General features: G+C 39.3%; 1 protein-coding gene across 1 annotated transcript in view; it reads left to right on the top strand.

The window, feature by feature from the left end:
• LOC109421171 (angiotensin-converting enzyme) overlaps window positions 1-22,709 on the top strand; it is a 484,598-nt gene that overhangs the window by 27,960 nt on the left and 433,929 nt on the right. Inside the window, exons 4-9 of the mRNA XM_062849491.1 lie at window positions 4,076-4,234; window positions 4,314-4,421; window positions 4,491-4,623; window positions 4,683-5,267; window positions 5,334-5,577; window positions 5,656-5,754. Coding sequence (XP_062705475.1) covers window positions 4,076-4,234; window positions 4,314-4,421; window positions 4,491-4,623; window positions 4,683-5,267; window positions 5,334-5,577; window positions 5,656-5,754 — 1,328 coding nt within the window. The remainder of the gene's footprint in view (window positions 1-4,075; window positions 4,235-4,313; window positions 4,422-4,490; window positions 4,624-4,682; window positions 5,268-5,333; window positions 5,578-5,655; window positions 5,755-22,709) is intronic.

Below are 22,709 nucleotides of genomic sequence, written 5' to 3' on the forward strand. Positions count from 1 at the left end.
ACCCAGCGATTCCTGCAGAAACTCTTCCATAGATTCAGATAATGCTTTAGAGGAGAATTTCGTTCAGGAATCTTTTCTAGAAAATTTCCAAAAAAATCTTTGTACTTTTAGATTTATCTCTAGAAACTCCTTTAGAAATTCCCTAAGAAAATCATTGAAAAAAAGCCAGTATTTTTTTGTGTAATTTCATGAAGTACAGTCTCTGAAGGAATCGCAGAAGCATTGCTTTCTAGTAATTTTCTGGAGGAGCCATGAAAGAATTTACGAACGAATCACTGAAAATTAAAAAAAGGTTCTAGATGTAATTCTAAAAAAATCTATGGAAGAACTTCTGATGAAGTCCCTTGATGACATTCATAAAATAATTCTTAAACTACTGAATAAATCTCTGCAAATATTTCCGCAGGAATTCCTGAAGAAGTTTTAGAAAAAATCCGCGGGGGAATTTCTGAAATTATCTTTGAAGGATTTTTTTGAATAAATCTTTTGTCTAGTTTACGTAGCAATCTCTGAAGATATTCATTAAAAATTCATGATATTCCTGAAAGAATCATAGGGAAATTCTCGAAGATATCTTAGATGATGGTATTTAAGAAATTGCTTGAGTAATACCTGGAAACATTGTTTGAGAAAGCCTTGGTTCAATTACTTTAGAAATTTATTAAGAAATGCTTGGAGAAATTCCTGAAGGAATCCCTATCCAAAATTCATGTATATTCCAAAAGCACCCGGAAGATAAAACATTCCCGGAGATCCGGAAATCTTGAGAAACGGTTACACTTCTGTAAAGTATAATAATCTCATGAGATATTAAAAAAATATACATTGTAAAGAAATCATAAACAAGTTTGCTGACAATTCATAAAAGATTTCAAGAAAAAGGAGCGTAGAATTAGCATTTAAGTTAAAATACACAAAAATAAAAACTAAAAAAAAAAATATAAAAAAAATTCAAGAAAAATACGGCAAAAATTTACTAGAAAAAAAGCGAAGAGTTTAAAAATGATCACTATTTCTGCTATCAGGACTAAACAGATAGTTTGTAGATAAAAAAATCAATGTCGACCTATATTCTCATCGGCGTGGGAATTTTTTTTCGGCAGCAAGGATAAATATGAACAGTGGCGTGCCGGGCAACTTTACTGGCGGTGGCGGCGTGGAAACGTCGAAAAGCCGAAATTGCTTCCGGGTACATCAACTTTTAATAAAGCTGTAGATCGTTTGATTTCTACAGGATTTTTTTTCAGATTCCTTCAGAAATTTGTTCCGAGATCCCACCAGGATGGCGATCCTTATGGAAATTCTCTCAAGTTTCCTCCAGGAATTCGTTCCGAGCTTACTTTGAGAATTTGTTTCGGGATTCTTCCGAAAATTCTTTCCGAGATTCAAACAGGAAGTCGCTCCAAGATCCCTCCAGGAATTCATCCTGGGATTTCTTCAGGAGTTTAGGGATTCTTTCAAGAGTTGGAGGAAGTTCCTTCTAGGATTTCTGGAGGAATCCCAGGAAGTGCTCCTCAAGGAATCTTAGACGAAAGGTCAATTCCTAGAAGGAGTTCCTTGGAATGTACCAAAAGCAACTTTCAGAGAAATGACAGAAGGAACTCATTGGGAAATCTCAGATGGAACTTCTGGACAGTCTCAGAAAACAATTCTGCAGGACTCCTAGAAAGTGCTCCTTATCCTTATCCTTAATCTTAGAAGGTGGAATCCTCAAATGAAGAAATCCTGGAAGGAGCTCCTTGCGGAATCCCTTCCGAAAGTCCTAATGGAATCCCTGAAGATATTTTCTAGAGAAATCTCAAAAGGAACTTCTGGAGGAATCTCGGAAGAAATTTCTGCAGGAACCTAGGAATACTTTCTGGAATAATCCAAGAGTGCACCTCTGAAGGAATTCTGAATAACCTCCTAGGGAATCCCAGATGGGACTCCGGGAGCAATCGAATTCCTGTGAGAATCTCAGAAAGAGCTTCGGGAGAAATCCCGGAAGGAATTCCAGGAAGTTATTCAAAGGAATTCGTAGAGGAGTCGCGGAATGAATTCCTGAAAAAGTCCCAGGACTCCCCAGGACTCCCAGACTCCCCTAGGAGAAATTCTGGAAAGAAACTCTGGAGGCATCCGGGAAGGAGTTCATCGTTTGAACTGATGGTGCCTATTCGATTACATGTCGACGGCAATTTGTTTTTCAAAATTGTTCCATTACATTTGTAGATTTGAAAGTCTTTACTCAAGAAGGGGTTCAAGAAGTTCATATAGGAACTTGAAGATTACTAGAGCTCAGTACTCAATTCAACTTTGTTTTGGTCATATTCTTAAATACTAGCCCTTCCTTTATCCTTTAACGAGAGTGCGAAAAACACACTTTTCGCCATAACTAATTTGTTTTGCAATATTTTCAACCAAATTTTGATACAAGAAGTGCATTTCCTTTTAATTTAAAGATTTGGTAGGGATTTTAAGAATGGCCACCTGGTTCCGGAGATATTCTGGAATCAAAATGAGTCATTGGAATAGGCCATTTTGGAAAAAGTAAGTTTTCGATATGAGATGAGAACAGTTTAATTTTCAGACCTAAGTGAACTAAAATGATAGTCAAATATGTTTGGAAGTCCATCCCGGTCACTAAGTGTTTTGGAACCAGTTTTACGGATGTTCTGGGCAACCGGTTCCGGGGTCAATTTTTTAAAATAATACAATACCATCATGCGACACCTCAAAAATCGTGATTTTTCAAGATAACAGCATTCTGAGATGTTTTTGTGTTATTCGAAATACTTTTGGCCATTTTGGAACCGATAAACGGATTTTACGGGAATCGGTTCCGGTGGTCCCAGGATCCATTTTTCTTAGACGAACCATCATGCGACATATCAAACTTCACGATTTTGAAAGTTATTGCATATTTCACGATGGTCACTTAGAATAAAATCGTTATTCATGGACGCTCTCAGGATTTCTCCAGGCAGCCTTGATAGGATTTCACTAGAAATTTCTATAGAGATTCTTCCTGCGATTCCTCCTAGGATTTCTCTAAAATTCTTACTATGATACTTCTCGGAATTCTTCTAGGGATTGCTCCAGGAATTCCAGGTGGGATTATTCAAGACAATCCTTCTGGGATTCTTCCAGAAGTTATTCCAATGATTCTTCCAGGAACTCTTTCATAGATTTTATCCAGAAATGCCTCATGAGATTCTTCCTGGTGCTCCTAGCTGGGATTTCTCAAGCAACTCCTGCTGCGGTTCTTCCAGCAACTTCTCCAGAAATTCTAAGGGCAATCTTCCTGGGATGTTTCCAGAAATTCCTTCGGCGATTCTTTCAGGGATTTCTTCAAGGATTTATCCATGACTTCTTCCTGAGATTTCATGCAAGGGTTCTTCAAGAAATTTCTCATGGGATTTCTTTAGGAAATTCTTTTGGCCTTCCTCCATGAATTCCTGCTGGGATTCCAATTAGAACTCCTCCAGAAATTCTAACTATGATTCGTCCTGGAATACTTCTAGGGATTTCTCCTAGTATACTTTCTGCAATACTGCCTGAGGGACTCTACCATGGATTCCTTTAGTTTACCTTTGTCGATTCTGCCAAGGAGAAATAGGTATTCCTCCAGGTATTCAAGGATCTTTTCTTAGGATTCCCCCGGCATGAATTCAGTCGACATGAATTCAAAAATTTACTTTTTCCAAAATAACCAATTCCAATAACCCATTTTGATCCCGGAATGACCCCAGAACCAGGTGGCCATTCCAAAAATCCCTGCCAAGTCCATAAAGTAGAAGGATATGCGTTTTTTGTATCAAAATTTGGTTGAAAATATTGAAATACAAAAAAGCTATATCGATTAGTGTGTTTTTTCGCATTCTCGTTAAGGGGGTGGTCACGGAAGGGTTAATAACGTTGGGCATTTGGGCATTGCTCAGGTGAATGAAGCAACCACGAAGCTCAATTGTATATTCCTCCGACCTATTCTACACCAAGTTGTAGATTGGTTCAACCAACCAAACACAAATTCAAGCATCACTGAAACCGTTTCAAATTGATAATTACCATCTCCTTGATCTTCATTCCACTTCCACAGATCGCAGCCCAGCAGCGTTACAACGACTTCCAACGGTTACTGTGGGTGCAGATGAGCCGCATCGATCAGTCCAAGATATTTGACGACAAGCTTTATCGCCAAGTCCGGCTAATGTCCATCATTGGCCCGAGTGCCCTGCCACCCGATCAACTTGATAGGGTAAGATCCACTTATGAACGAGTTTGTTTTATTAATCAGTGAGTGAGTCATCATTTCCCTTCATTTTCAACTCCAACAGTACAACCGGATTGTCAACGACATGCTGGCGATCTTCAACGGTGCGGACATTTGTGCCTTCGAGCGACCATTCGAGTGCGGTTTGCGGCTTCAGCCCCATTTGAAAGAGGTATGGGAGCACTTGGTTTTGATCAGTGGCGATTGATTGATTTGAAATTAATTTCCGTGGTTGTTGTAGATTATGGCCAAGAGCAGGGATTGGAATGAGCTTCAGTATACGTGGTTAGAGTGGCGACGCAAATCTGGTAGACACATGCGGGAGTTGTTCGAACAGCTGGTCGATCTGACTAATGATGCTGGACGCGTAAATAGTGAGTAACAAAATGTTAGATGTATTCCTTTATTTATTATGACTTTCGTTTATCTGCAGACTTTACAAATGCTGCTGCCTATTGGCAATTCCCGTACGAATCCCGGAACTTCCGCGAAGAAATGGAACAAGTCTGGAACGAGATCCTCCCGCTGTACGAAATGATCCACGCATACGTCCGTCGAAAGCTCCGGGAGTTCTATGGCCCAGATAAAATCAACCGAAACGCCCCTCTTCCAGACCACATCCTAGGTGACATGTACGGTCAAAGTTGGAACAACATCCTGGACATCGTCATACCCTACCCTGGCCGCAGTTTCCTAGAAGTCACGCCGGAAATGATCAAACAGGGCTACAATCCGTTGGTGATGTTCCAAATTGCGGAAGAGTTCTTTGTGTCGATGAACATGAGTGCCTTGCCGCCAGACTTCTGGTTGACTTCTATCTTCACTCAACCACCAGATAGGCCGGTTTTGTGTCAACCATCCGCGTGGGACTTCTGCAACGGCAAGGATTACCGCATCAAGATGTGCACCTCGGTAAATCACAAAGATTTCATAACCGTACATCATGAACTGGCTCACGTGCAGTACTTCCTGAACTATCGAAACAATCCCAAGGTGTTCCGAGATGGTGCCAATCCTGGTAAGATTCTCCTTAATTTCCCTTTTCATATTTTTAAACACGATTTCTTTTACACCCACCGCATAGGGTTCCACGAAGCCATCGGCGATGCGGTAACACTCTCGGTCGCCGCTCCCAAGCACCTGCAAAACCTGGGCCTAGTGCAGAAAAATGTGGACGACACGGCACACGACATAAATTTCCTGTTTTCGTTGGCGCTGGAAAAAGTGGTTTTCCTACCGTTTGCCCTTGCCCTTGAGGCCTGGCGGTACGACATCTTCGACAAGCGGGTCCGGAAGGAGCAGTACAACTGTCACTGGTGGCTGCTGAGGTAAGGGCTGGGAGACGGTGATTTTTACAACTGCATGGAAGTTGTTTGCTAATCTGTTGCCTTCTTTTTTTTTCGCAGAGAGCAGTTCGGAGGTGTGAAACCGCCGGTACTGAGATCCGAACTTGACTTTGACCCCGGAGCAAAGTACCACGTGGCGGCTAACATTCCGTATGTCAAGTAAGTGAACGCATTTTGTTTGTATCTTGTTTGTTTTCTACTATGAAAGAAATGAAAGTGTTTGAGTTATTTACTACACACATTCGACTGTTAATGTTTATGTTAAGAGGTTATGGCTTTCAGTCTTGAGTTTTCTCACAAGACTGTAAACCATAATCTCCAAAGGTATTGCCCTTGTAAGAGAAGTTTATCGACGAAGTTATAAATTTTGAATTGATCACTGATCCTTACGTAATCGGAATGAAACTGAAAAACGTCGTGGCATTTTGTTCATGGCATTATTCCGTGACATTTTCGGTCATTGCCCATGACAGGAGACGGCGCTGTATTTCTTCGCACGCCATTGACAGTTTCGTAATGTTTCCGCTTGTTATTTGGTTCCAAAATGTGTTGCGTCCATACGGGCTAGTACGTATAAAATGCTCGAAATTTCGTGCTATGCTTAATATGAGCATTCTCAGTATACGACAATGCGTTTAATAAGATTATCGGTTTCTTGAGATCCAGGGCCTGGATTCCTGGCAAAACAAAGTTAATCCTATTGAAATGTAGTGGATTTAAGTAAAACAAATACCTATTTGAATATTTTTTTTTTAGAAATTTTCCGAAAAAGCTGGAGTTTATGTAGGCAAGCTAAAAATACTGGCGATTTGTGCAAAACGCCCATTATTCGAAAAAGACGTTTGAGATTCTGGGATGAAATTGTGAGTTCTAGAAAAATATGATGAAAAGGATATATTTAGGAACTTAAAAACTAGCTTTTCCAGAAAGCAACTGAGACTGTTTAATACTAAAGAGAAGCTAATGAATTCGAAGAAACTCGGAGGAATGGAGTTTCAAGGAGAAGCTGCGAATTCTGGCAATAAGCTTAAAATTTGTAAAGATTTAATATTTTGGTATGCAAAAAAAGAGGGCAAGAAGTTAGAGTTTTTGTGGGTAAGCTGTCTGCTATGTGAAGGAGCTGACGGGTGGCGACGCTTGTCGATGCCAAATTGCCAAGAGACAAAATATGGATTTTTGAAGAACAAAATGGCCGTTTCAGGAATTTTTTGGAGGTTCTCACAGAGTTCTTCCAGATATTCCTATTGGTATCCCTCATGTGAATAACTTATTGTTTTTTTTTATTGCTCTACATTTTCCTCCACAGAATCCTTCAATTCTTCGTCGAGCAAATTAACTAAGAATTAAGATTACTCAAAAAACCTCGAAACATTATTCAAGAAATCCTTCCATAGAGGCTCTCAATAGCCTCTCAAGAAGCTCATTAGCGTGGGCCATCGGAACCGTTTTCTCAGATCAAAGCTTTTTTGGTTCCGTTTCGGGTCCTGAGTATCTGTGCGGAATTTGAGCTCGATCGATTGCGTCTACACTTTGCGCATTGCAATTGAAATTTGTATGGGATTTTGTATGGGAAAACATACTTTTTTGCATTTTAGCCATAAGTTGAAAAAGTTTGTCTAAAACTTTTTAACCGATACTGTAAAATAATAGCCTAGGATGTTCTGAAAAACTTTGTTGAAGACCGCAAAGCGATCCGATGCTTGTGCAAATAGTTATAACCGCCTGCATGTGGTTATGTTTTAACATGTAAAGAAATAACAATAGCAACAAAATCATGCTGTTTCGCCAAGCAATGCCAACGCTATAACTTTTTTCATAAGCATCAGATCACTTCGAAGTCTTCGACAAAATTTTTCAGGACACCCTAGGCTATGTTTTCACTTTATCGATTACATGGTTTTAGAAAAATTCGAGCTTGTCATGAGAGAAATGCATATAAGTGTGTTTTCCCATGTAAAATCCCATACAAACTTCGAACGCGATGCGCAAAACATAGAAAAAACCGATCATGCCAAAATTTTGCACACTTATTTGGGCCCTGAAATGGGACCAAAAAAACTTTGATCTGTTGGGATACCATTGAATTTTTCATTTTTCCATATGAACGCTCTTGCTTATTCATAAATTCCTCCATAGTAGGCTGCGGCTTATTTTTTAAAAGTTGTTGAAACCTGGAATTCGTAAGCTCCTTTGGATTCAAATGACACAAAAAGAGAAACCTCTGAGTTTAAGCCAAAAATATTGAGATTTAGAGGTCGCGCAATCGCTTCAAAGTTGAATTTTTGAGTAATAAAAAGGTGTTTTCATTTCAAGTGCCATAACTTTCTCAATTTTCAACCGATTTTCAATCTTTTTATGAATTTCTCACAAATTAAATTTCAAATAAACTCGTAGAACATCATTTTTTCCAAAGTCACGCAAAATATGAGTTTTTGAAGATTTAATCCATTTTTTTTCTTCTTATTACAAAAAAATTTAACTTTAGAGTCCTATAACTTTTTAACCGTTTGACCAATTTTAAATCGTTTAGCTTGCTTTTGTAGATATTTTTGTTGCCTAAGAATGCTGTGAATTAACTGTACTGCCCATAACTGCATAACAGTCACATTCGACAAAAGTAGGCATTGGAGGAAATTGAGCTCAAAGTTTGCAACTTGCACTAGTATGGAAAAGGAACTAAATTTCAAAAAATTGGCAAAAATTCAAAATTAATTACTTCGCAATGAAATCTTCTACAGCTCTTCTTGTATGCTGGGCGAATAGTTCAAAAAAATATTAGAGCAAAATATGATTGGTTGTACGCTATGAGGCCAGTGTGTATTACCAGTGTGACTGTTATGCGGTTGCATTCGTTAATATTTGTTAATGAGACAAAACGACTTGGTATTTTTTTTTCACATTTTGTGGAACAAACTTGTAAAGTTCATTTGGATAGATGAAAGTACTGATGATTTGGAGATGAGCCCCGATATTAACTCAATATCTAATCTAATCTAATCTAATCTAATACAAACGCAGCCAGTACAAGAAAGCATCCTGGAAAATAATCAAGTTAGATTAAGCTCGATTATTTTTCTTGTCAATATTGAAGCTAGTGGCATATCAAGGATATGACACAAGCGTCAAAGTGGCCAGGCCTACTGCGCAGTATTTGCCGCAAAGATGATTCTTGGAAATGCCTCGACTTTTGAATGTCAAATCAAGCATCTAAATAATTTTAGAATCTACAGGGGTGGAGGGATGCGTGGACATACCGTACCAAACGCTCCGTATGTGCAGTTGAATATGTGTGAAATATAAATATAATTGCAAATATAATTGAGTAATCTATGCTGGAACAATCTCACCCATCTGTTGAGTAATGCTTGTTGTCCAAAGGTATGTACGTCAACGAGCCGGGGACTTTGTGTCTGCATTTGCCGAGGTCGAAGGGATTACTTCCGGTTCTTGCTACGAACAGCGCACATGAATCACTGGCCACACATTTGGCACTGCACGGTCTCTGAATATTCACCCTTTTCACCGAAGGTAGAATGATCTCACTACTGTTCATTTATCACGCTTTTCGCTGTGATAACACTTCACGCGCACACCGCCGACCGACCGATGGGTAAATATGGTTTTATTGTCCCGCTTAGAATCGGTTTCGGATCACTATGAAATTGGATTATTTTCTTCTTTACCACGCCACTTTATTGCACCACAACGATGAAAACTTTCTCAAACAAGAACGTATGTACCGCAATCCTGGTGGCGTAGCACAAGCCGAATCATCATTAAATCCGCGGAAACGAGAAACACGAAAATAAATGTGACAAGCGAAACCAAACACGTCTATCCGCGGCGATGCCTACTTCGATCTCCGAGCCCCGATATTAACTCAATATTGACAAAAACTGCAAATGTTACAAATATGCAGTTATGGGCAGTGTACCTTTAAAAAAACGTTTCAAAACATATACATACCAAAAACCGTTCAGAAACACGTATTTTATTGGAAAAATCAGAATTTTGGCAAAATTTTAATAGTTTTTATGCTTAGTTTCGGGCTCAAAGTGAAAAAAATATTCTCGATAATCATATGGAAGCCCTAAACTTCAGGTTTTGGAGTGATCTGAATCAAAAAATATTTTCATGTTCGAAATGCGAGCAAAAAAATTTGAAAAAAAAATCCTCCAATGTGTTCCATATCCCTAAATATGAGGCTAAGTATCTGGTTAGGAGTAAAAAGTTGCGAATAATCGTCAAAAACTCCAATTTTGCATGAAAAAATCAAGTTTTAGAGTTTTCACCACAGATTCCTTCAACAGTTGTTCAAAGGTTTCAGGAGTTGGTAAGAGATTTTTACAGGTATTGTTCTTGAGATTTCTTTGAAATATTTAACCAGGAATTCTTGAAGGTATTGTTTTGAAAACTGTTCCAAAGATTGCCCCAGGAAACAGAATTATAGATTTCATGTAATCAATTCTTCTAGGAGTAGCTTCCAAAGATCCCTGAATGAAAAGAGGAATTTCTCCAGAGATTCCGCCACGAAAGGCTCAAAACGTAAAAAAAAGCGTAGCCATTGAATTCCTGCCGTAAACTTCTCAGTATAACCGCCAAGAGAGTTAAAAAAAACATTTACAAGGAATTCTTTGAAGAGTTTCTCCAGAGATGCTTTCAAGAATTCCTCAGGATATTTTTCTAGGAGATAATCCAATATTACAAGAGATTTTTCCAAGAGTTGCTTAAAGATCATCCAGCAGATCCCAAGTAACATTTTAAGTTTTGTTCGACTCTATAAGAGGTTCTCATGATCAATTTGATAAAACTTGCAATAAAACTGATTTATACATCAAAACCTCTTGATAACCTTTATAAGAGCATCATCCGGCTAAGTGGACCACTCTCGGAGAGGTTTTGCAAACCGTATGAAGAGTAGCAATAAAACTGTTTTAAAACCTAGTTGAAAATTTTTCCATACTCGAAAAGAGGTTATGATGATTGTTGTTGTTTTTTTTTTCAACAAAAATTATGACAGCTCAAGAAACAGAGAAGCTTCATCAATGGTACGTAAAGTTCAGGAAGAGATATCATTCGTAAGTAGGAAGTGATCATTTCAAAGTAATAATTCAGTAGTTATATTGTTGTCAGGCTTATGCGCATTCAATTTTATCGTGAATGTTGGGGTTGCAGAAACATAAAATTAATGCGCTTCGAAAATGGTGAATATTATCGTCTTGGAATGAAACAAATCAATTTGTTAATTTAGTAAAACTATCTCGAATTACAAGAAAACTCAGCAGAGAGAGTTTATTTATGTGAGCATGCTATGAAAATGACGGAAAACTATCAATTCGTTGCTAATTTGAGCAAAATTAACTGTTTTCCATTCACGTATCTGATTTTTCAATATGGCGACTACCATAATTAGCGAAAATAAAACGAAAGCAAGTTTATTTTTATGATGACCGCAATAATCCTAACAGTGTCATAGTTTCTGCTTTTCCACCAACAGATGTCGTTACTAATCGAACGGATAGCCATCTGTTGAGAGTTTGAACAGTTTTATTCTGGTAATAATGAATGCCAAAAGGTTTACATATCGAAGAGTTTTGTTTACTCTCTAAATCTGGCTTTATGAATATCTTCAAGTATACTGTAAACATTTCATCAATGGTTTTCATAAAAGTAGTCATAAAACTGTGAGTTTTAATTTTTGCTGTAATAAAACCGTAATAAAAATCAAACAAAACCAATTATCAACAGAATTGTTACTTGGGATATTCTTATAAAGATCTCTGAGGGAACTCTATCACGGTCTCGAAGTTGTGATTCGTGAATATCATACGTTCGCTTTGTGAGTGACAAGCAGGGCGCGGAGGCTGAAACTTACTGCATTTCGTCGTTCCCGCGTTTTTCTTTGTGTTTTTTGTTCGCACTTTGTGTAAACGATCGACGATGGCTCGGTGGCAAGAGACCATATTGCCCGCATCGTGGTGCTCGTGTTCGTCGTTATTCCGAGTTCGGAAATGCTAGTATCCAAGAGATTGTTTTTCAGTGCGTCGGGTATTCTCGCTTATGTATTTTTTTCGGATTCTTCGATGGACGATCGGAGAATCAGCGAGTGGTGTGAACGAGTGCATATTTAATATGGTTGGACCGGTTGCATGCTGAGACCAAAGCCAATCATAGAAAACCAGCTGGTCAGGATTACCCGGTGAGTTCGTTCCTTATTATTACTTTTTATATTTGAACATGACATATATGGGGATTTCGGAGGGGTAGCCTAAGGAAGTTAAATGAACTGGTTTCCGGGCAAATGTTCGTGGGGTGGCCAGACTTTGTCACGAGATAACAATTATCATGTTGTTTTCCGAAGGTCTCCAGTGAATTTAGCTTACCCTGCTACAACAAACCATCAGGTAGATCATTCCGTTCCGGTATGACTCTGCAGCCATAGGTAATCCTTGCGCTGATGGTGGGTACACAATCATCAACATCATCATCATCATCATACGTTCGCTTTGTAAGCGAATAGTCATGGTCTCAGTTTCCAGCAGCGTCACCAGCAAATTCTCGTCAAGCTGAGTGGCACTGACTCTCCTTTGAGCAAATGCTTTTGCGATATGGATAACTGGAACCAAACCAAATAAATTTCTCCTCTGGTGGACGTTCTTCCATATCTTGAGTATCAGTAGGTCGGCTCCAGAGGCACGTTCTCCTCCATCTAGGGTATGTGTGCCATCAGTAATCTCATGCTCCCATTTTCATCCTATTCGAAAACAAGCGATTACGGCACCGATTGACTCCGTTCTTTTTGTTTTCATGGGTGCTCACTTCTAACAAAAAATACAAAAATAAGAAACAAAACAAATAGCGCTTCAATCCTTTGTTTTTCATCGGATGAAAATGGGAGCCACATGCTTAATAAGGAAACCAATACCCTATAGTAGAACAGAAAGCAACATCGAAGCAGTACCACTAATACTAGTAACTGAGAAAGCATATGGATTTCTTCCACAGTTTCTTTAGAGAGTTCCTTCAAAAATTCTTCTAGTGACTCATTAGTATCAGCGTATTTCCTCTAAAAATTCCTTTATGTAATCCTCTGGAGTTTCATCTAAGGAAATCGTCCTGTAATTTGTCCAGAGATCAATTGCGGTATTTTGCAAAGAATTTCTTCAGAAAACAAATAAAAAGTTTATCTGGATTTTTTTCATAGTTTCCTCTGCATGAGTTTCGTGGGATTTTTGCAGGAATTGTTTTAGGAGGGGGTTTCAGATGGCTTTCAGGTGAACATCACGAGGTTTGAGAGGCGTTTGAAGACGCTTCAATGCTATTCAAATCGTTTCAAGGTGTTTCAGGAGGTTGCGGAGGCGTTTTAGGGAACTCCATGAGGGTTTCAAAGTGTTTCAAAACGTTTCATTGCATTTGACGACGACGTTTCGATGCGTATCAGGGCGTTTCAAGACGTTTCAGGGTGGCTTAAGGGGCTTCTCAGGCTTTGAGATGAATTTCACGGAAATTTCATGGGGCTTTCTGAGGCATTTTAAGGCGTTCCAATGCCTTGCGGGGCCTTTGAGAGGGTTGCAGAGGGATTATAAACTTTCAGGTGAATTGCACGGAGGTTTCATGTGTGTTTTAGAGACGTTTCAAATCGTTTCAAAGCGTTTCAAAGACTTTCAATGCGTTTCATGTAGTTCAGGAGGTTTCTGGGGGGCCTTTAGGAGGCTTCGCAGGCTTGCAGGTGGTTTCAATGGCGGTTTAAGGTGGTTTCAATGCTTTTCAGGGCATTTCAGGAGGTTTCAGAGGAGCTTTAGGAGGCTTTAGAGGCTATCAGGTGAATTTAATGCAGATGAAGGTTTTGGAGTCGTTTCAAAGCGTTTCAATGCGTTTTAACGCGTTTCAGGAAATTTCAGGAAGTTTTAAGGTGAATATATGACGAAGCCACACCTCGAATTTTCAAGAGCACAAATCTGAAGAACCGAATGTCGTTTTGAGCTGAAAAGTTGATCGATTGGTTACCTGCTGGTGGTGAAGAATCGATCAACTTTTCAGCGCAAACCGACATTGAGTTCTTCAGATTTGTGCTCTTCAAAATTTGAGGTGTGGCTTCGTCATATATTCACCTTAAGGGAAGGGGGCTCCAGAGGTTCGCTGGTGAATTTCACGGAGGTTTCTTGGGAGTTTTAAAATTTCAAAGCGTTTTGGCGTTTAGAGGACATTCAAGAACTTTCCCATGCGTTTCAGAGCGTTTTAGGAGGTTTCAGAGGGCTTCAGTCAGAGACTCGCAGGTGTACTTAACGGAGCTTTCAGAGGCGTTTCAATGCGTTTCAGGGCGTTTCAGAAAGTTTTGGGTGGGGAGGGGGGGGGGGGGGGGTTAGGGGGTAGGTGGTAGGGGGCTTCAGAAGCACTTAGGTGGATTTTACGTAGGTTTCATGGAGTAGTTTTAAGAAGCGTTTCAAAACCTTTCGAAGCGTCTGAAGGCGTTTCAATGAGTTTTAGGGCTTTTCAGAAAGCTTCTGGGAGTGTGGGGCGTGGTGTAAAGGGGGACTCAGGGTGTCTCAGGAGGTTTCTTAGTATTCTTAAAGCAAATAACGAACTCTTCACATGACAGCACATGGTTGTACGAGGTTATGCAAACAAATTGCATTCGAAATACTTCAATTGATTCCTTATTGCCTTTTTATATCAGATGGGCTAAACTCCCTCACTTTATAGAACTTAAGAACATAGATGTCTGACGGTATACGGGTATGTACCTCATTCATAATGCTATTACATACAACTAGTAGCTCTCGTAGATTCGATGATCTTTACTCAAGAAAGTTCTTGGAGATCCTCAAACAGACAATGAACTTACCACTTGGCAGCACAAAGTTATATGAGGCTGTGTAAGCATAAATTCCTTTAATAATGCTTCAATAGACACTGATTATAGTTATAGATCAGATTTGTCTTAACTCCAGTCTTAAACTTTTAACCTTTAAATACGCCATTAACGCCCAACTCTGTTTTTTTTCGCAAACCAACTTCATCCTTAAAGCTCTGAACATAATCAAATTCCATTTAGGTAACATTATCTTAATGGAGGCACCTCAATATATTTTGGATTTGGGTGTAATATAGAGTCGCACTTTCAGCCCAATCTGTTTGTTAACATGCATCAAATACATCAAGCTGAAAATTATTGCAAAGCACGATATAAATTGCATGATTTGAAAGGACTAAACAATGCGCCTTCGTAGAAATCTGACGAAGAATTTAATTGCCACTATATTACCACAGACTTTGTAAAAATTATATGTTTGCTTCAAGCATAAAATGTGCGATAGAATCCCAGAATCCCTTAAATCTCTGAAGTTCTGCAGTAATGCATGGAGCCGGAACTAAGATACCTTAACTTTATTTTGAATTAAAAAAAAACGAAAGGAGTATGGTAAATAAAAAAAAATCATTTGTAAGAATAAGTGTTACATGCCGGGGCCCGTGGCGTAGTTGGTCACACGTTCGCTTCATATGCGGATGGTCATGGGTTTGATTCCCAGCCCCGGCACTTGCAATTTTTCGTCAGTTGCTCTTCTCCCGAGAGCGACTGACGCTGACCCTCTTCTGAGCCCCATGGCTCAAACGGACCCGGATACCTGGATATCGGCGAACTGCTACTCAAAATGGACCCCCAATCGGACTGGAAAGGAACAACGGCCATCCATCACCATCCTTGTGCTCATCATTCTACTAGGTATAAAGTAGAAAAAGTGAAAGCAGCAGAAAGGCAACCAGTTCGATAAAGTAGAATAGAATCTAGACGCTGTACAAAATGTAAGTGCAGCTGTCAATTGAAATAGGACAGATCGGTGTAGTACTAGATTTGTAGTAATGAGCTGAATTTTAGTATGGTGAGAAGGTCAATTCTCCGTTTCTGCAATAAAATGGTGCAAAAAGCGTGGGTATTATGATTCCTTGCCTAATTTGATGCTGTTTGAGCAAAACTTTGGGCAACAGTGTTGTTGTTTTCTCCATTTCTTGCAACATAAACAACATAGTCATCCAAAGTTTTGCTCAAACAGCATCAAATTAGGCAAGGAATCATAATACCCACGCTTTTTGCACCATTTCATTGCAGAAACGGAGAATTGACCTTCTCACCATACTAAAATTCAGCTCATTACTACAAATCTAGTACTACACCGAACGTGCCCCATTACTCACGTAGTGCCCCAGTGGACAATAGAGCTGTAAATTAGGTTAAGTGATTAAGAATAAAAAAAAAAAGTGTTACGTAAGCTTATCAATCTTTAATTGATAATCGATCTTAATCTTTAATTGGACATTTTTGAAACTTATAACAATGGAAGCGATAAAATGTATTCTTTTGAAAATTTAGTTCCACCTTTAAAAATCATTAAAACACGTACTGGTGGATCGCCAAATAATATTGCACACAAAAGTGGGTCACAAGCTGGAAAGGTTTGAGAACCCCTGACCTAAAAGATTCTCTGAAAACCAAAAAAGGACAAAACATATTAAAGTTGGGAAAAACTAGAAAAATGTACCTCGGACAAATGAATGTCTACCACTGTAACTGATTTTTGGATTTTCGAGATATTTGTTCTAAGCGTTCCGTCTGTTTGTCTGTGGTAAGGAAATATACAATGGATCTTTCGTGTTTGTAACTCTATCTACGTTTTTAGCAAGTGTACACCTCTCTCTTCATTCGTGCAGAAATACTGGACAGTTGCAAGCTTTCTTCTTCCTTCTTTCTATATGGCTCTACGTTCCAACTGGAACTTGGCCTGCCATTCTTCAACTAAGGGTTCTTCGAGCATTTCCACAGTTATTAATTGAAGGGCTTTCTTTGCCTGCCATTGCATGAATTTGTACATTGTGAGGCTAGCACAATAATACACTATACCCACACACTTAGAATAAATTACAGTATTCGGTGAAAAAAATCACCGAAACTGATCTGTAAACAAGCAAACTACAGTATTACGGCGAAATCGATGAAATTGCAGGAGAAAATCTGTGAAATCTAAGAAATCACCGAAGAACCGGTGAAATCAGACAAATTTACAGAATACCTGTGAGTATTTTACCGAACTGATCGGTGATGGGACTATTTTACCGTACTACTGTTAAATGCGTTTGACAGCCACGCCGGCAGCTTCGAACATCAGTTCTATTAGAATTTGCGCATCATCTCCAAGCAAGACTCTCTTGTACAGTGGCAGCAAGTGTGGTTCCTAATCAGAAGGTCATGTTATTCAATCCCATCGTCGACGTTTTTTATGAAAATATTGTTTTTTGGTGCTCGCATAAAATCGCCGTAAATTTGTAAAATTTACCGTACGTTCAGTGATATTGAGAATTCATTTGTAAACAAACATACCGAACGTTCTACGATTTTTACGGTAAATTTGTAAAAAGTACCGAACGTTCCGGTAATTTTGACAGATGCATTTTCCTGAGATTCACAGTACGTACGGTGGTTTGAAAAATCACCGAACTTTTTACCGTACGTTCAGCTGTTGAGATTACGGTAAAATTTTACCGTAATCCGTCATTTTTTCTAAGTGTGCAGGGAGTCGAGAAATTTTTCCCGACCGGAACGGGAATCGAACCCGGCGTCTCCGGATTGGCGATCCATAGCCTTAACCACTACCCGAGTAGAAATAAAAATCAAAACAATATCATCATTTAATACTCCTCAGTGAAGTACTGAAGATCATAATTAGCTATTGGTTTGTTTGACATAAAAGATAAAAGATCAAAAATACGATCAACAATTAGTATGGAGAAGAACATAATACATAATATCTCATTTTGATATTATAAGATCAGACTAATATCTGGGCAGATTTGGGCAGTAGCACATCAAACCAATGTCATAAAACGATCTGGCAGATGGACTAGAGTTTTAAAAATTAAAATGGCTGCGACCAGAATCGAACTAGTGACCTTATGATTTATGAGCAGTGACATTACCACTGCACTACGACTCATACCTGAAAATAGAAGATAATAAGAGCATCAAGTTCTACGTTTTCCAAGGTGTGTGCGACTCATGGTAGTTGTGTTGGTTTGATCCCGCCAAGTTGTAGATGATTGTGTAAAAGAACTAATTTTGATCTTGAGTAGTAGTTTCCAGATCTTACAATTTTCGGATGTTATAGATGAATGTGTGAAAGACCTGATTTTGATCTTGAGCAGTAATTTTCAGATCCTTCAGAGCTAATTTTGATCATAAGCTGTATTTTTCAGGTTTCTCAATGATAAATGTTCAATTGCAGAATATTAATAGGAGTTTCCACCCAAAGCTAGTGATGCAAACTTTAAAACGGCATGTGTAATAACATATTTGGTTTATTTTGCGCCTAAAACAGGACGAATTTCCACCAATAGGACGCAATCAGTGAAGTACTAGATTATTGTAATGAGCTGAATTTTTTTGTGGTGAGAAGGCAAATTCTCCATTTCTGTAATGAAATGACACAAAAAAATGACACAAAAAAGCATGATTCGCGACTACGAAGGTTGATGAGCTGGGAAACACTCTTTCTTCCTACGGGGTTTCTTATGGGAGTATGAGTGAAAAAAAAAAAGAAAAAAATCTTCCCTCCTTCACTTTTTCACAGAAAACCGCAATCAAATTCATCACCTTCGAAGTCCCCATTTCCTTGCCTAATTTAATGCTGTTTGAGCAAAACTTCGGGTAACTGTGTCATTGTTTTCTCCATTTCTCCATTTCTTGTAACGATGTTTTCCAAAGTTTTGTTCTAACGGCATTAAATTAGCCAAGAAATCATAATACCCACACTTTTTGCATGATTTCGTTTCAGAAACGGAGAATTTATGTTCTAACCATAAAAAAATCAGCTAAAAATCTAGTACTTCACTTCACTGAACGTGCCCTATGGTGAACTGTTGCCCAGAAAAGTTTGGAAACATTCAGAAGATCGTAGTCGTCACGACTGTCGTCTGTTCGTATACCCGAGGCAGAATCACTAAGCACTTTTTTGGGTGAAACTCAAAAAGTTAGCCGTATGCAGCTGTATGTTTTGTTGGATCTAGAATAAATGGTCCGTTTTTCGAAATGGTCGTATTTTGCTTAGCTCCCAAATTGTCCGGTGATTCATTTATTGGATTCGTACCACAAATGCAAGCTCGACATCGAGGTCCAGCTCATGTTTTCATCGAACTGAATTGGAAAGCCTCTGCTGGATTACTTACAGTGAAATAAAATAATAAAAACTGGGATTAAGAAACCTATCAAAGAATTCAGTATATACTTTTGTGCCTTTTTACCTTTCTCGTACACTAAGTGTACTGGAAAGGCTATATGTTCACTCCAAAAACGACTTTTTGATAGAAAGCTCGGAGGGTCGAATCACATATACCAATCGACTCAGCTCGACGAATTGAGGTGATGTCTGTGTGTGTGTATGTGTGTGTGTGTGTGTGTGTGTATGTGTGTATGTGTGTGCGTATGTGTGTGTGTGGACAAAAAAACTCACATCACTTTTTGGCAGTAAACCTCAACCGATTTTAATGATCGACGGTTCATTCGACGCGGAATCTGGTCCCATTGTTTCCTATTGAAAATGGTTCGGATCGGTCCAGCCGTTCCGGAGATATGGCCATTTAGGTGTTCCGGAACGGTACCCCAGGAAGGGCCCAGATATGAAAACGCTACAAACCCATCCATGCGACACATCAAACTATGGCATTTTCGATAACTTGATGAACAGTAAGCAGAAAAATAGTCTAGGTATCTGAACCGGTAGTGTCCCGGAACCGGTTCCGGGTGTCTAGCCGGAAGTGGCCAAACATAAAAGTGGACTAAACCCATGCATGCGACATATCAAACTGCGGCTTTTTCGATAACCTGATGAACAGTAAACAGGAAAACATTCTCAGACCATATTGGAACCGGTAGTGTTCCGGAACCGGTTGCAGATGTCCCGCCGGAGGTGGCCAAGAATAAAAGTTCACCAAACCCATGCATGCGACATATCAAATAGTGACTTTTTTGATATCCTGATGAACAGTAAGAAGGAAAATATGCTCATACCATATCTGAACTGGTTGTGTTTCGGAACCGGTTCCAGGTGTCCGCCGGAAGCGGCCAAATATAAAATTAAATCAAAATAATGCATGCGACATATCAAAACCGCGGCTTTTCAGATAATCTGTTGAACAGTGAACAGGAAAGCATTTTAAAACCATATCGGAACCGGTAGTGCTCCGGAACCGGTTCCAGATGTCCCTTCGGAAGTGGCCAAGTATAAAAATTAACCAAACCCATGCATGCGACATATCAAATAGTGGCATTTTTGTTATTTTGATGAACAGAAGCAGGAAAATATTCTCAAAACATATCTGAACCGGTAGTGTCCGGAATCGGTTCTGGATGCCCCGCTTGACATGGAACTTTGGGAGATGGCTCAGCAGTCTTGGAGGAAATTGAAAAGTAGTTGTTTCAATCTTTCCCGAACCCTTGAAAAAGATCCCAAACGGATCGAAACGTCGGGAAAGATTTAAACAACTAGTTTTCAATTTCCTCCAAGACTGCTAAGCCATCTCCCAAAGTTCTATATCAAAACAGTCGAAACCCGATAAGCAGAAAACCGCTTGACATGGCCAAATATAAAAGTGAACCTAACCCATGCATGCAACATATCAAATCGCGGATTTTTAGGAATCTCGATTTGTCAAAAAATAAAAAGTTTCCGGCCATATTTGGGACAACCGATAGTGCTCCGCTACCGATTGCCGGAATCCGGAACCAGTTTCGAGTGTCTCGCGAAATGCACAAATGAACCACACCCATGCATGCAGTATATCAATTCACGACTTTTTAGGAAAACTGACTAACAATTTGCATGAAACTAGTCTTTGACCACATCAGGGACAATCGGTAAGTGGTAAAATGTGAACCGAAAGCGGTAAAATGTGAAATTGAACCAAACCCATGCGTGTGGTACCATAAAACCACGCTTATTCGACAATGATTGCTGTCAAATCACCTAGGTAAAATTTTAATTCGATAAACTAACTATATTTTAGCTTTTGGTTAGATTGTAGGATTTGTTGATTGACCGGCCGCAGTTGCTACTCCAGCATCGCCAGATCAGCTACACTCATACAAGGAACCTTGGGAGATAGCTGCTTGGGACTAACAGGCATCTTCAGTGTGTGAGCGTTGGTGGTCTTGTATTTTTAGGCCACAATGGCGCCTGCTGCGTCAGGTTGCAGGTCAATGGGGAAGGTGAGGGAAGTGATGATTGCAATCGCTTGCCCACATCAGGTCGTTGAATCCTCTGCACCTGCACAAGGTCATGCGGATGTTGGTGTGTTGGTGGGAAATGTTTATTTTTGGCACATGGATCATGCATTTGTGCAAGGATGCCAGGCGTAAAGCGATAGCTGAAGATTACTGTGAAGCGGCACAGTCCGCTTGGTTGCATAACTTGTAGGCGTTATATGATAGATTGACACTGTGCTGTGATGAAAGTTGGAAGGAAGGGAAACGGCTTTTTTTTCAATCCGTTTCTGGTTCTAGCGATCGCTACGAACATAAGAATATACATGAGATGTATATGTAGGAGAGAGAGAGTGAGAGAGACAGTAGATAGAGAGATACGAAGTAGGAGGAAAGGGACGAGCCAGAGATTGAACCCAGGACCTTCTGCATATGAATCAGAAGCGGTAGCCACAAGACCACCAAGCTCGTCAATTTGACGTAATTCTAACATTATGCTGGAATAACGTCAAATAAACTTCTATACAATTAAAACTTGCGCTGTCGTAACTTTTATATAACATACGTGTTGCTTGAGTTACTACCTATCATTCTTGTTTTCAACGGTCAATAAAATATAGCCTAAAATGCGCAGAAAAAACTTTGTCGAAGACCGCAAAGTGATCTGTGATTGTGTAAAAAGTTATATCTTAGCTTGTTAGTATCGTCTTGATATTGATCAGCCTCCAGTGTTGGTAAAGGTGCTCAAGCAGTCAACTGAGAAGTCTGATATTACTCAGCTCGCTTATACGTTAAACATAACGCCGGACTATGTGCCATCAATAAGTTTTAAGTCAATTCAATGAAGGCTTTGGTAAAATGCTGGCTTTTCTTAAAAAAATATCAGGATTCAGGAACACTTTGACTTACGTCGACGGAAAGATCGTGAGAACATATTCGACGAGAAAGGCACTATCACCACTAGGTGGATTAATTTGGGTTTTAGTTTCGTGAAGAAAAGCAAATATCAATTATATGCGTTTTTTGTGCCGATTACTCTGTTTTTTCGGTTCAATTGCCGCATCTATAAACCCGCTTATTAAAAATGATGACCACTTATTTTGGGCCGTTTTAACCCAGTGCTCGTTTGTAAAATTTGTGGTGGACATAAGGGAGCATATATTTATTACATAACGCTAAATTCGACATTTTGAACTCGGTGTTGGGTTCATTAAGATCTGGCGGCCTCCATAATGTGTTTTTGTATGATAACTCCAACTTTTTTTGTATGGGTCGTAACGCTAGGCTGTATTCCCTATTCCCCTGAAGCGTTACGTAATTTACTAAACCCCTATCTCCTGAAGCGTTTCGTTATGTGGGCACGGCGCATAATGAAAGTTGACAACTTAAAATAGTTTTCATGCGCAATGTTGGGAAATTTCGGCATTCATGCACCGGGTTGCCCAAGGCTTTTCAAAGATCAAATTAAGTACTAATGTTACATGAGAATGGTATTGCGAACCCCTGAGCTCAACCCGGGAGTATGTGTCGGACTTTGTCTGACTTCGTTTTGTTGTGCTGTCTATCTTCGGTGTTTTGTGCTCTGCTTCGTTTGTGTCAAATGTTTGTATAAGAATAAACAATGCGAACAAGCAACAGCACGGGTGCAAGAACTCATCTCGTTCCTTGCAAAAACACCGAAGATATAAGTTAATAATAAGTTAATTGTATGTATATAATTACTCTAATATAATAAAACAATAAATTTCAGCTTTATAGCATGACGCAATATAAAATGCCGCGTTTTCATCAATATTGCTCTGCTGGAAGATCGGTGCCCTTCGCTGCTGTTCGCAACAACTAATTTTGAAATCATATCACGATTAGA

This window comes from Aedes albopictus, chromosome 2, assembly GCF_035046485.1.
Source record: "Aedes albopictus strain Foshan chromosome 2, AalbF5, whole genome shotgun sequence".
Taxonomy (NCBI): domain Eukaryota; kingdom Metazoa; phylum Arthropoda; class Insecta; order Diptera; family Culicidae; genus Aedes; species Aedes albopictus.